We start from the raw sequence: 11,903 nt of genomic DNA on the forward strand, positions 1-11,903 counted from the left end.
AGCCAACACTAAAAGAGAGAGCAATGTTTGGATAAGTTTCTCACCTATTAATGCAAGTTTAGTATCCATGTTCATAGGTTGGCGATTGCATCATACACTGAACCAATTAAATCAAACAGATAACTATCAATATATTATCAAACAAATAAACACATAATGATGTATACATGAATTATATTATTAAATATTAGAGCCTTTTACTAATCATGCTGGAATTGTCCTTTTTCATCAATTGCTCATAGGGTTTTGACAAAACATAATTGTCAATTAAACGTTCTTGTGGTATGGCCAGCATTTTTCAATTCCAGGTCAGATAATGTGAGATGAAAAACCCCACACTCAATGACTGCAAGTGCACACCTCTTATTTAGCAAAATGTCTGTCTGAACAATGAGTGAACAGTGACAATCTCGGTTATCAATAATTATTGGAAATAAAATGGAAGGAGTTTCATTCCAAAATGAGATACTCACCATTTACAAAGGTGACACCTACTCCAACAAAATGATTGCTGGCTAGAAAATGCAATTCAATTTTAGAATAAATAGGCTACATATCAAGTTATGAGTGTCCCAACTCGTGACATTTTAGACAATGTAATCATCTGTTTGAGTGTTACGAAATGAGAAGCAGGCATTTTCTCCCCAAATTATAGTTTTTGAATAAACCCTTCAATTACTGAACAATCCTGTTGCTGAGAGATGTCATTGAGACTAAAACGTGTGACAATTTCCACTCCCTCATGTTTTTATAGTAGCGCCCAGTACCCAGTAGATGGCGCCATAAGATCACGAATGAAAAGAGAAATTTCCTACATTGTGTCCATTGCAAGTATGGGATTAAATCAAATGTAATTTTCTGTAATTTTCACCTGACAAAACTGAAAACACATTGATTAGAAAACATAGCTTCCATTTACAGTGAATAATATAAAAAAAGAAAAAGGCTAGGCTAGGCTAAGATTTCCAACAAGTCCTCTCCTTACCCACTACCCTGTTCCTCACCCTGTGACACAGACACAGACACACACACACACACACACACACACACACACACACACACACACACACACACACACACACACACACACGACTTAGTGAGTGGTGTGACGGGTCACGGTCAGGTGACTGTTGGTGAGAGTGAGCGGTAGTTCACAGAAAGTAATGGTTGTTTTACTGTCGGACAATGGGGTGAGCGAGGCGATAGGGGCGGATGAGACCGGCTTAATGCTCCGTGTAATGCATGTTAATGTAACAGGCACCGGGGGACCGCCGGACGGTACATTCAACGGAATGCTTTGGGATTATTTATCACAAAACATTTGTATTCTTCCGTCGGAGAACGGTTGATCCCGGATAGCTGCACACTAATCCTTCACTCCGTTAATTAAAAAGACGGGGAAAGCAATGGAACTGGTGGTGGTGTTTTTTTTTTTCCAGAAATGTAATCATTTCTGGAGAAGCTTAACCATCTGCTTGAGGTTAAATCTGCGAGCAGATTGTGTTTTCTGCTTATTTAAACCTGGGGATTTTACTTTTTTCCTGAAAAGGGGGTGGGGTGTTGCGTTTCGGGGGATGCTTGTGAGAGGAGAGGTCGGGAACAATTTAGGCCTACTTTTGGTCCCCGGGGGCAGTACCAAGTAACGCGTTACAGCAATACCATTACTTTCACAGTAACGAGTATTGTAACGAATTGCTATTTCAGTTTCAGTGGTAGGCTAATTGTGCGGGTACCGATCATAAGGAAGTCGTGGCTTTTGTTATCACACATCTAGGCCGAAATACCAGAATGAAGATGCACCATCTATAAACTAGCCTACATCCCACCTCATTCATTTTCATTATAATTAGTCGTCGTCCACTCAAAATGAGATATCTTAGACGAGAGATGGCAGAAATAACTTAGGCCTACTTTCTTCAAGTGAAAGGATTCCCAGTACTTTTTTCAAGGTGTAGAGGACGCAATCGCCAGTTTGGAGGGTGTAACGGAAAAGTAACCTAAAGTAAAGTGCAGTGTAACCAACCGCTGCTCCCGGGAGACAGTAAGTGCACCGCCTTTGAAATGAGTAACGAGTAATTAAAAATGCATTCCTTTTTTCAGTAACAAGACTCCAACACTGCCCGGGGGCCAAGGCGGTGTCGTCGGCCCCAAGAGGAGACTTTCAGATCTCAAGCCACAGTGTCACATTAGGATGCCACTCGTGTCTGTCGAGAGACGAAGCCGAATTCACAGAGGGATCCTTTGCGCTCTCTCTCTCTCTCTCTCTCTCTCTCTCTCTCTCTCTCTCTCTCTGGTTCAGTGGTTGTCTAACTGACCAGGATTAACAGGGAAAAGATTAGATCTGAACAAACATGTGCCGCACTCTTAAGAGGCCCAAGTTGTCCTCTTTGTCTTATCAAAACAATAACTGGTGCTCTCTGATCCAATAAAGTCATTCGCTTGTACTTACATCTATTCAAATCGCTTTGTCCATTCAAAGATTGAGTCTGCGCAAACAGCTCCCAGCATTCACCGTGCCCTTTTATGTCATCATCTCCACGAAACTGTAATAATCACTGCTGTAAATACACCACCTATGGGATTTCTGTTTAATCCCAACTATAATACTTGATTAAGTCAAGTATGATTATGGTTTTATGACATTGCTTTTATGTTGATTATGTTGATACATGTTCGGGTCTACTTATGCGAATTAAAGTCGTGTAATGCGTATTTGTATGAGTGTATCGCCCTCTCATGATTGTCACTCTAATCATTTTAAGATCCAAAATATAGCTCACACTTTTTTAAAAATCGATTAAAATTGAATATCCTGACCCATCAAGGATTCTTTTTGTAAAACCCAAATTTGTGTTTGATGATTAATGAATGGGGCTGTTTGTGCAATGTGGGCATTCATCTTCAAAGGACTCTCATTAAAAAGCATTTTGGAATCCCACGAGCCTACTGGCCACTGGCCCGATTGAGGCACAGCGAATGAGCACATAGGCCTAGTTATTTTTAATGTATTCTGTGTAGCACTGTGTAATGTTTCTATTGCCATTATAGGCCTGTAAGGCAGTGTGGTCACCAAGAGACATCCTTATCCAGCGTTATATGCTGGACGCAATACTGCCTAGAAAACGACACCCTCGATGAAAAGCAGTTTATCCCCTAATCCAAATCTGGCCCTGATGTCTGGGCTCAAAGTTACGTTTTCTCGGCTTTAATGGGTCAGAGGCAAGGCTAGACAGGAGGAGGATATGAAAGGGTTAAACATCTACAGTAATTAGAGTCGCGCCTCTCGCGTCGGCGTCCTCCAATACCGAGCAGCGAGAAGCCACGTCCACCCCCTCCTCTCTCTCTCTCTCTCTCTCTCTCTCACACACACACACACACACGCACACGCACACGCACACCTCCCCACCAGCTCCTCCGAGTGTCTAATACACTGGAAAATCAAAGAGCGAGCCTCCCCCGTTCACACACCACCGGTGCTGCGCGCGGGGAGCACAACAGAGAGGGAGAGAGACGCTTTCACTCTCCTCTCTCGTCTCCTCAGTTTACTAGCCAGATAAGTTACCCATGCTTGAATTTATATATACATAGATTCTACAAACGTATATCTAAAGATCTTATTTGGGGCAAACTGTGCTCCTAGATTTACTTTTTAGCTGTGCTTTATGAAAACCAAGCAAATCCCTTTGAATGATGTCAGGGTGAGGGGTTTTTACGCGCGCCGCTGAAATGGACCACAGGCTCTCGAGAGGCAGTTGGGCACCGGTGACTGGGCTGGTGGTGTGTCTGCTATTCTGTGCGTGTGTAGTGGATCTGGTTCTTGCGCAAATTCGGTACTCCATCCCCGAAGAACTAGAGCATGGAGCGTTTGTGGGGAACATCGCCGAAGACTTGGGCTTGGATGTGGCCAAGCTGTCAGCGCGTCGGTTCCGTATAGTCTCGGGCGCAAAGAAGCAGTATTTAGAAGTGAACTTGGAAAACGGCATTTTATTTGTCAACGAAAAGATTGACAGAGAGGAGCTGTGTGAACGGAGCCCGAACTGCTTTTTACACTTGCAAGTGGTCATTGAAAACCCGTTAGAACTGTATAGAGTGGAGGTGGAGATTTTAGATGTGAACGACAACTCTCCCAGCTTCCCATGGAGCGAGTTTAATCTTGACATCACCGAGTCGGCTGCGCCCGGCTCCCGTTTCCCATTAGAGAGCGCACAGGACCAGGACGTGGGCACCAACTCTCTCCGCTCCTACCAGCTAAGCGCAAACGAGCACTTCGTGCTGAATATCCAGACGCGCAACGATGGAAGCAAGTTTGCTGAGCTCGTGCTGGACACCCCGCTTGACCGGGAGCAGCAGAAGAAGCACGAGATGGTGCTGACTGCCTATGACGGGGGCACCCCGGAACGCTCTGGGACTGCACTGATAACTATTACGGTGTTAGACGCAAACGACAACGTGCCCGTATTTGATCGGTCCGTTTACCGAGCGAGTCTGGTGGAGAACGCACCGAGGGGGACGCTAGTGCTGAAACTGAATGCCACCGATCTGGACGAGGGCTCGAACGGGGAGGTGACCTATGCGTTCAGCGGGCACGCTCCACTCAAGGTGCGTGAGCTGTTCAGTGTGGACCCGTATACGGGTGAGATCCGAGTGAAGGGTGTTGTGGACTATGAGAAAGCCAGTGTATATGAACTGTATGTGCAGGCGAGAGACAGGGGTCCCTCGGCTGTGGCCGTGCACAGTAAAGTGCTGGTAGACATTCTGGACGTGAATGATAACGCGCCCGAAGTCATCCTCACATCAGTGTCCACTCCCGTCCAGGAGGACGCGCCACCGGGCACGGTGATAGCCGTCATCAGTGTCATGGACCGAGACTCGGGAGAGAATGGAAACGTTGATTGTCAAATTCCCAGCAACGTCCCCTTTCAGCTCCACTCCTCCTTTAAAAACTATTATACTCTGGTGACCAGCGAGTTTTTGGACAGGGAAGCGGTGTCCGAGTACAACATCACCCTTACGGCGCGCGACTTGGGATCTCCGTCGCTCTCCACGAGGAAAACCATCCTCGTTCAAGTGTCAGACATTAACGACAACCCCCCACGGTTCTCTCAACCTTCCTACACAGTTTATGTGACCGAGAATAATGCCCCGGGCGCTTCCATTTGCTCAGTAACTGCATTCGACCCCGATTCTAACCAGAACGCCTATCTGTCTTATTCTATTCTGGACGGTCAGATCCAGGGCATGCCCGTGTCCACTTATGTCTCCATCAACTCTGACAACGGCAATATCTATGCTCTACGCTCCTTTGACTATGAGCAGCTTAGAAACTTTCAGATCCTTGTCCAGGCGCAGGACGCCGGCTTCCCCCCTCTCAGCAGTAACGTCACTGTCAACGTCTTTGTTTTGGACCAGAATGATAACGCTCCGGTTGTTGTATCTCCGCTACCCAAAAACGGGACCGTGGCCACAGAAGTGGTCCCGCGGTCGGTAGACGCTGGATATCTGGTTGCCAAAATCACGGCGTTAGACGCGGACGCAGGGCAAAACTCCCGCCTGTCCTATCAGGTGCTACAGGCTACGGATCCGGGTCTGTTTAGCGTGGCTCTATACACGGGGGAAATCAGGACTATTCGCCGGTTAGTGGAAAAAGACGCAACAAGGCAGAGACTGGTCATATTAGTGAAGGACAACGGGCAGCCTCCGCTCTCCGCTACCGTCTCCATCCTCCTCTCCGTGGTGGACAGCGTGCCCGAGTCGCTCTCAGATTTCGGTGACCTCACTCTGAGCCCACAGCCCCCCTCAAACCTCGCTCTCTACTTGATCGTGTCACTGAGCACAATCTCTCTAATATTCCTAGTGGCTATTATCGTGCTGGCTGCGGTCAAGTGCTACAAGGACAGGGAGACCCTCAGCGGGTACAACCTCCCCCCGTTCGCCTGCTGCTGTTGCGGGGGGTTTCAGCCCGAGCCGCCCCCGGAGGTGTTCAAGAAATCCAACCTCAACCTGCAGATTTCAACCGCGGCCAAAGTGCCCACGAACTGTATGGAAGTGAATGGCAATAGCAGCCTCTCCCAGTCCTATTGTTATAAAGTGTGCCTGACCCCCGAATCGGCCAAAAGTGACTTTATGTTCCTGAAGCCGTGCAGCCCAAGCAGCACACCGAGGAACAATGAGGCGAAGAGCGCAGATAACTCGTGGAACGCGCAAAGCCGGAGCGCATCTGTGAACAACGGAGCTACCACTCCCAATGAGGTATAGTGAAATCAGTCTATACCGAGAAGTGAGAGCGTATCGGTCATTTTAATCATTCAAATCCCCCCACTGTCACAGCGAAATCAATCTCCGATTAGTTTATCTGATAAGGATTTAGAGCGTGACATTCCCTTATGAAGGTCAAATCACGCATGCGAGACTGATTTAAACTGAACTTAAGCAAAATATTGAACAAAGCTGCACGATGGTTGTCCCTCTCTTTCCTGTCTTGATAAGAAGTAGGTTATAGCCTATGTCCATCTCGTTTCGACTGTTTCATAATTATGGCAATAATTTATCCTAATTGTATAGCGTATGTTAATGTTTTGCACCAGGGAAATAAATGAGATGATATGAAAACACAGATGAATTTACATGTTAATGAAAGCGTGTATAGCCCGTGTCTTCCAACGAGCATATGCTCCGCGCATATCTTTTCTCTTTTGCAGAATTAAGTGAGATATCAGTTTCTGGGTGAAAGGCAGAGATGCGATAGTCAAACCCTGTACTGGTGTTCAAGTTGATTCCTCTCTGCAGTCCTGTTAACAATTCCAGGTCTTTCAGGACCCGTTATTACAGACAGTCTCCATGTTTTCAAAAGATTTTCATAACAATTCATGAACTTGAGATTTGAAAGATTGTGAGCGATATACAGTATATTCATATCTGTATCATCCAGTGTCATTGCCACATAGACTTATCTCACCTCATGCAATGCGGAGACAGACAGCTGTTTTATTAACCTGACCCCAGCATTGTGAACACATTCTACCTGAGTTTGAACAAAAAGTCAAGGTTATCACAGGCAAGGTGAATGGCAGTTGTTTGAATTCAACCGCCTTGGGTCCAAGCTATTCATCTGCGACCAGTCGGGTTTGCGACAATAGGATACATCTTCTTGTGCTCAAACTAACAATATAGGACAGATAACCTCACTAACTATGCCTCAAGGGCACAGGCACGACCGAGCCATTATACTGCACACAATGTGGCGTATACGCAAGGGGGGCAGTCCATTATTGATGAAAAATGGCAAAGGGCCGTTTTTGGGGAGACAGGGGAGGACATCGAGACGAGGGGAGGGGGCAAGGAGGAGGAGGTGGGGCAAGGAGGAGGAGGGGGCAAGGACCTGGCTGGGACGTGGCGCGCCTGTAGATCGGCCCCAGCGTTGTCCTCTGAATGCGAGGAGAGGGAGATGTGGCTTCATATTTGTCGAGCGAGGATGGGGAAGAGGAGGGGTGGGATAGAAGGGGGGAGGAAGGAGGGAGACAAGGAGAGAGGGAATTCACGGAGGCAGGATGTCGACACTACTGTTTCCTAAATCCAATAGACGGGTCCAGCAGACCGTAAATGTGTGCGTATTGCTCATTGTCATCTCAGTGTTTTCAACAAAACGCAGAGGGGCAGTGACTGAGATCCGGGATACCAGAATCCACCAGGCAGACTGAGAAATGTCAGTCCGGTCACTGGCACATACACCTCTGGCCACATAAAGAGAGAGAGATTTCGAGGTCACGGTGATTGTTCTGCTTGCAGCTATGGCCCTTCAAGGGGAGACTGTCCTTCCTGACGTTAATTGGCTTCCTTAATTCACCCGGTGGTCTTCCTCAGTTTCCCCACATGAGTCATGTTAGATGTGTGCACATCAGGTCGTCAAGTGACACATTAAATCTCAAAGACAAACCATAGAAACTACTTGGTCATTAAAGAAACACGCATATAAACCCATATAGGCGCATTGGCGAATTGAATCGCATCTGTATGTGCGTGCTTGTGCGCGTGTGATGGTGTATGGAAAGTTGTATACACGTTGAGTTGTCCTACATTGTGTGTAAAGCTGCAAGGGCCGCAAACTTTTGTGGGCCCTCGGTGAGACTTTTAATTAAAAAGCTTGCTCGAGGAGCATCAGGCAAATATTAATGTAAAATGATGCATAAAATCCACAAAACAATTAGCCTACGTGTATAATTTTCTTAATTTCCTCCCTGGCACGGTTTCCTTTGAAGATTAAAATCATGTTTCGTTTCATCCCGGTGGGGTTCTAATTGGTTTTTGTGCGTTGCTGGCGAGGAATGTATTTTGAATACCGATTCTAATAATACGCTTACGTCGCATTCTCCTTGTTAACAACTTTAAGTGAATTAATAGAGCGTGGAATCCATACTATGAGACTTAGACCCGGAATAAATATCACTCGGGAGCTCTCCTTCGCCCCTCCCGCTGCGCCACAGCGGATGAAAGCAAAATTAAGTGACATGCGAACCGCTGCTCAAGGCATGGAGCACCACCTCCGCTCCGACGACGCTCTTTAAAAATCTATTCTGCTACACATCCACAGGGCGGCAGTCACGATCCACCTGAAAATAATCATGTTTCCATTTCAGCGCAAAAACAATGAGAAACTGTTCCCTGTATCAATTATCACTGATTATTATTGATATATGAGGAGAGGCACAACAGCCATTGTTTGTTATCAAAACTGACTTCATTATCACTTCCTATTGGAGAGGGAATTTTCTAAAAATTGACCTGAGTAGTCCCCAGATTTTGTGTCTTTACTTATGGACCTTGTAATTATGAATAAATTGCAACTAAATCCCACATTCTTTTCCTGCAGCTCAAGCAGCCAAACACAGACTGGACTCTCACCAAGAACCAGAACTCCTCCATTAAAAGGTACTGCTGACCTTTGACCTACCTTTTCATTTTCTGACCCTGATGTCAAGCAACCTATCATAATATAACGTTGCATTCAGTATTTATTGTGTGCTCACCTGTCTTTTGTATTCAAGCCTCAATTGACCTTTTAACATGCCTGTACAAAACGAGCTGTAGTATATAGATCATCTGAAAATAAACACACAAGTTCATATGGATATCTACACATATTGCAGTCTCATACAAATGAGTAAAACATGATGTAATGAGAGACTGATAGCTTTTCTTTTTTTTTATCTCCTGCAGCTATAACTCTATCAACATGGATGGCACCCTGATGCGTAAGGCCATGCATGCAGACCCAGACAACTATGTCACCTCTATGGCCCCTGGACAGTACTGGACCTGGGGCACTCATATGAGAGGGATGAAAGGTATGAGAGGCCAAACCTGCCGCACCACAAACTGGTTCCACCATACACACATTTATGGATGTGTATGCATATACAGTATGTTATGTACACACAAACACAAATGGACACAAACAGGGACCCCTATGAGCATGGGTCTAAAGGCCCTTGAAAATGAAGAGATGAAGTATAACATAATATACATACATAATTTAATGTAATGCTATTTCCCTTTCTCTAAAGAGGGTCAGTATCCCACCAACATTCTTATAGCAATGTCTTTGTTTTTGCTGCTGTCCTCTTCTTTTCTTGTATTGCCTTGTTTCTGCTGTTTTTTACCTTGATTGTGAAGCGCTTTATAAACTTTGTTTTGGAAAAGTACTGTGCACATAAAAATATTTCATTAGTAGTAGTATAAGTTAATATTGTAACAGTATTCACATGTGCAATCATATAACTAGATGCTTCTCTTCTCCATACTGACGCTCATCTCCTACTACAGACTACAAGATGTCTCCTTCAGCCGCTGCGGTCCCCCCTCGCTCCTGGACTCCTCGGTGCACACCTCCACCCCAGCAGCAGCAGCCGTCACTCCCTCCTCACCCCCACCCACACCCTCCGCCAGACTACCAGCACAACGTGTACATCCCCGGGACCCCCTCGGGTTTTTGCACCCTGAGGCCCACTGTGCAGCGCAGTGAGCTGGACGTCCACAACTCCTTCTCCACCTTTGGCAAGAAGCGACGTCTTCAGATGTCCCCACAGGGAGAGGCTGCCATTATCAACAATGACCTGTACAACGACTGACTGACTTTTAAACACTGACTGCCTGAATGGACGATTGGATTGGATGGATGGATAACCTGTGATGAAAACTGAGAAAGAGACTGTTAAATACATGAATGAGTGAACAAATAGATTGCCAGCCTCTATGGTCAGAAAAATAGAAGGGAAGGGCGACTGGATGAGCAAGAGAATAAATGATGTTTTAGACAATTTCTGGAATTAATGAATGAACAATCCAACTCTGCAAAAATACTGGGGGAAATGGAGACTCATGGCCATCCATTTGACATGTCACTGCAACATGGTCAACATATGCGTCTTTGCCTATTATTATTATTATTATTATTATTATTATTATTATTATTATTATTATTATTATTATTATTATTATTATTATTATTATTATTATTATTTAGACAATCAAACTGGAGCAGCAGTTGTTACATCCAAAAGGTATTAACAAAAGTTATTAAATAGTGGACAGTAATTTTGCACATCCTTATGAATTTATATTTTTTAGTTTTTATGAAAAAAAGAATCTCAAAATGTTTTTTGTATGTTTGTTCGCTAGCAGAGCTTGTGTGAATATGAAGAAATAGCGTGATAATGTATAATATGCAAGCTGCAGTTGACGCAGACAATTCTAAAGAACGGAAGGAGAATCTTCCCAACACATGTACTGTATACATTTCTGAAATAAAGTATTTTTTTCTTATGATCCTCTCTGTGTGGCCTACTGTAATTCACAAGATGAATGTCCCCCACCCCACCCACGCACGCACGCACGCACGCACATACAGACACATACACGCACACTCAAATATGGCTTGTGCTCGATCTGTGCATAAAGCATTTAGGTTTGACTTTAAGTTTACTAGGTCTGTATAATGTTTAATCAGTTTGAGTCAATTATTTTGGGGTGAAAAAGTTCCACAGCTACTCTTACAAGGGCGGTAAGCTTTTTGCCTCGGTAAGCTGTTTTCCATGGCGAGGAATAAACATAGTAAAATGCTAACATATGCTAATTGGAGTGCTTGCATTTCCATTTGCCCGCAGAGAATTGTGGGGTTCATTAACTGAACAAACAGAACCTCCTCTCTCGAAATATCACTTTAATTAAGACCACGAACACGAATACAAGCGTCAGGGGGAGGGGGGCTCAGCTCCAAATGCCACACCTGGATGTAAGCCACAGGGCCGGTGGCTCCTCTCTCTGTGCCCTTTTACATCTTATTTCTCAGGGAATGAGTTCCTAGCATCAACAGATGAGAGTTGGCCAGAATTGAGTGGGGTAATTAGGTCGGCGCATGGCTCAGATTGAAAATAATTCCGTTAATAAGGAAACGGGTGCCCGCAGAGAGAATGGAGGCACTTCTAGAGAGCAGGCTAACCTTCTTCGTGCTGAGGTGATCCATGGGGACGGGTGGAGGAAGGGGCAGCAGTATTTAGGTCAGCTTGGCTTACTTTCAGATGAGTGAGGAATGGAGCTCTGTTCTTAAAATAGAAGTTTAGGATCTTTCTCACCCTATGCTCCAAGAACAGGTTTCAAGTCTGAGAATTAGTTTAGGGCCATAAAGCAAAAATGTATCCAGAGAGTAAATATAAATATATAGACTTACACTTACAGACCCGCGCAAATTTCAGTTTATTTGAAATTCAGTGGTAGGGCTGTTGGTCAAATTATAGTTAAAACGTGCCCAGAGTCTTCCAATATCTTCCATTTCAGCCCGATGAGAGTGAACACACAAACCTCTGCCCTTTTACAACCTTTGACCTAACGTGTTAGTCACTGGGAGCTGT

General features: G+C 45.0%; 1 protein-coding gene across 1 annotated transcript; it reads left to right on the forward strand.

Annotated features, from left to right (window-relative positions):
* Positions 1 to 3,726: 3,726 nt before the first annotated feature.
* On the forward strand, positions 3,727 to 10,124 carry LOC139653881 (protocadherin-10-like). The gene is made up of 4 exons (XM_071530891.1): positions 3,727 to 6,249; positions 8,867 to 8,925; positions 9,214 to 9,341; positions 9,820 to 10,124. Exons 1-4 carry the CDS (start codon positions 3,727 to 3,729, stop codon positions 10,122 to 10,124), a joined length of 3,015 nt encoding a protein of 1,004 aa, XP_071386992.1.
* The last annotated feature ends 1,779 nt before the right edge of the window (positions 10,125 to 11,903 follow it).

Source organism: Centroberyx affinis, unplaced genomic scaffold (genome assembly GCF_046629955.1).
Source record: "Centroberyx affinis isolate AG114_WGS23_722 - 3 ecotype Tasmania unplaced genomic scaffold, CSIRO-AGI_Caff_v1 ptg000138l_1, whole genome shotgun sequence".
NCBI lineage: Eukaryota > Metazoa > Chordata > Actinopteri > Beryciformes > Berycidae > Centroberyx > Centroberyx affinis.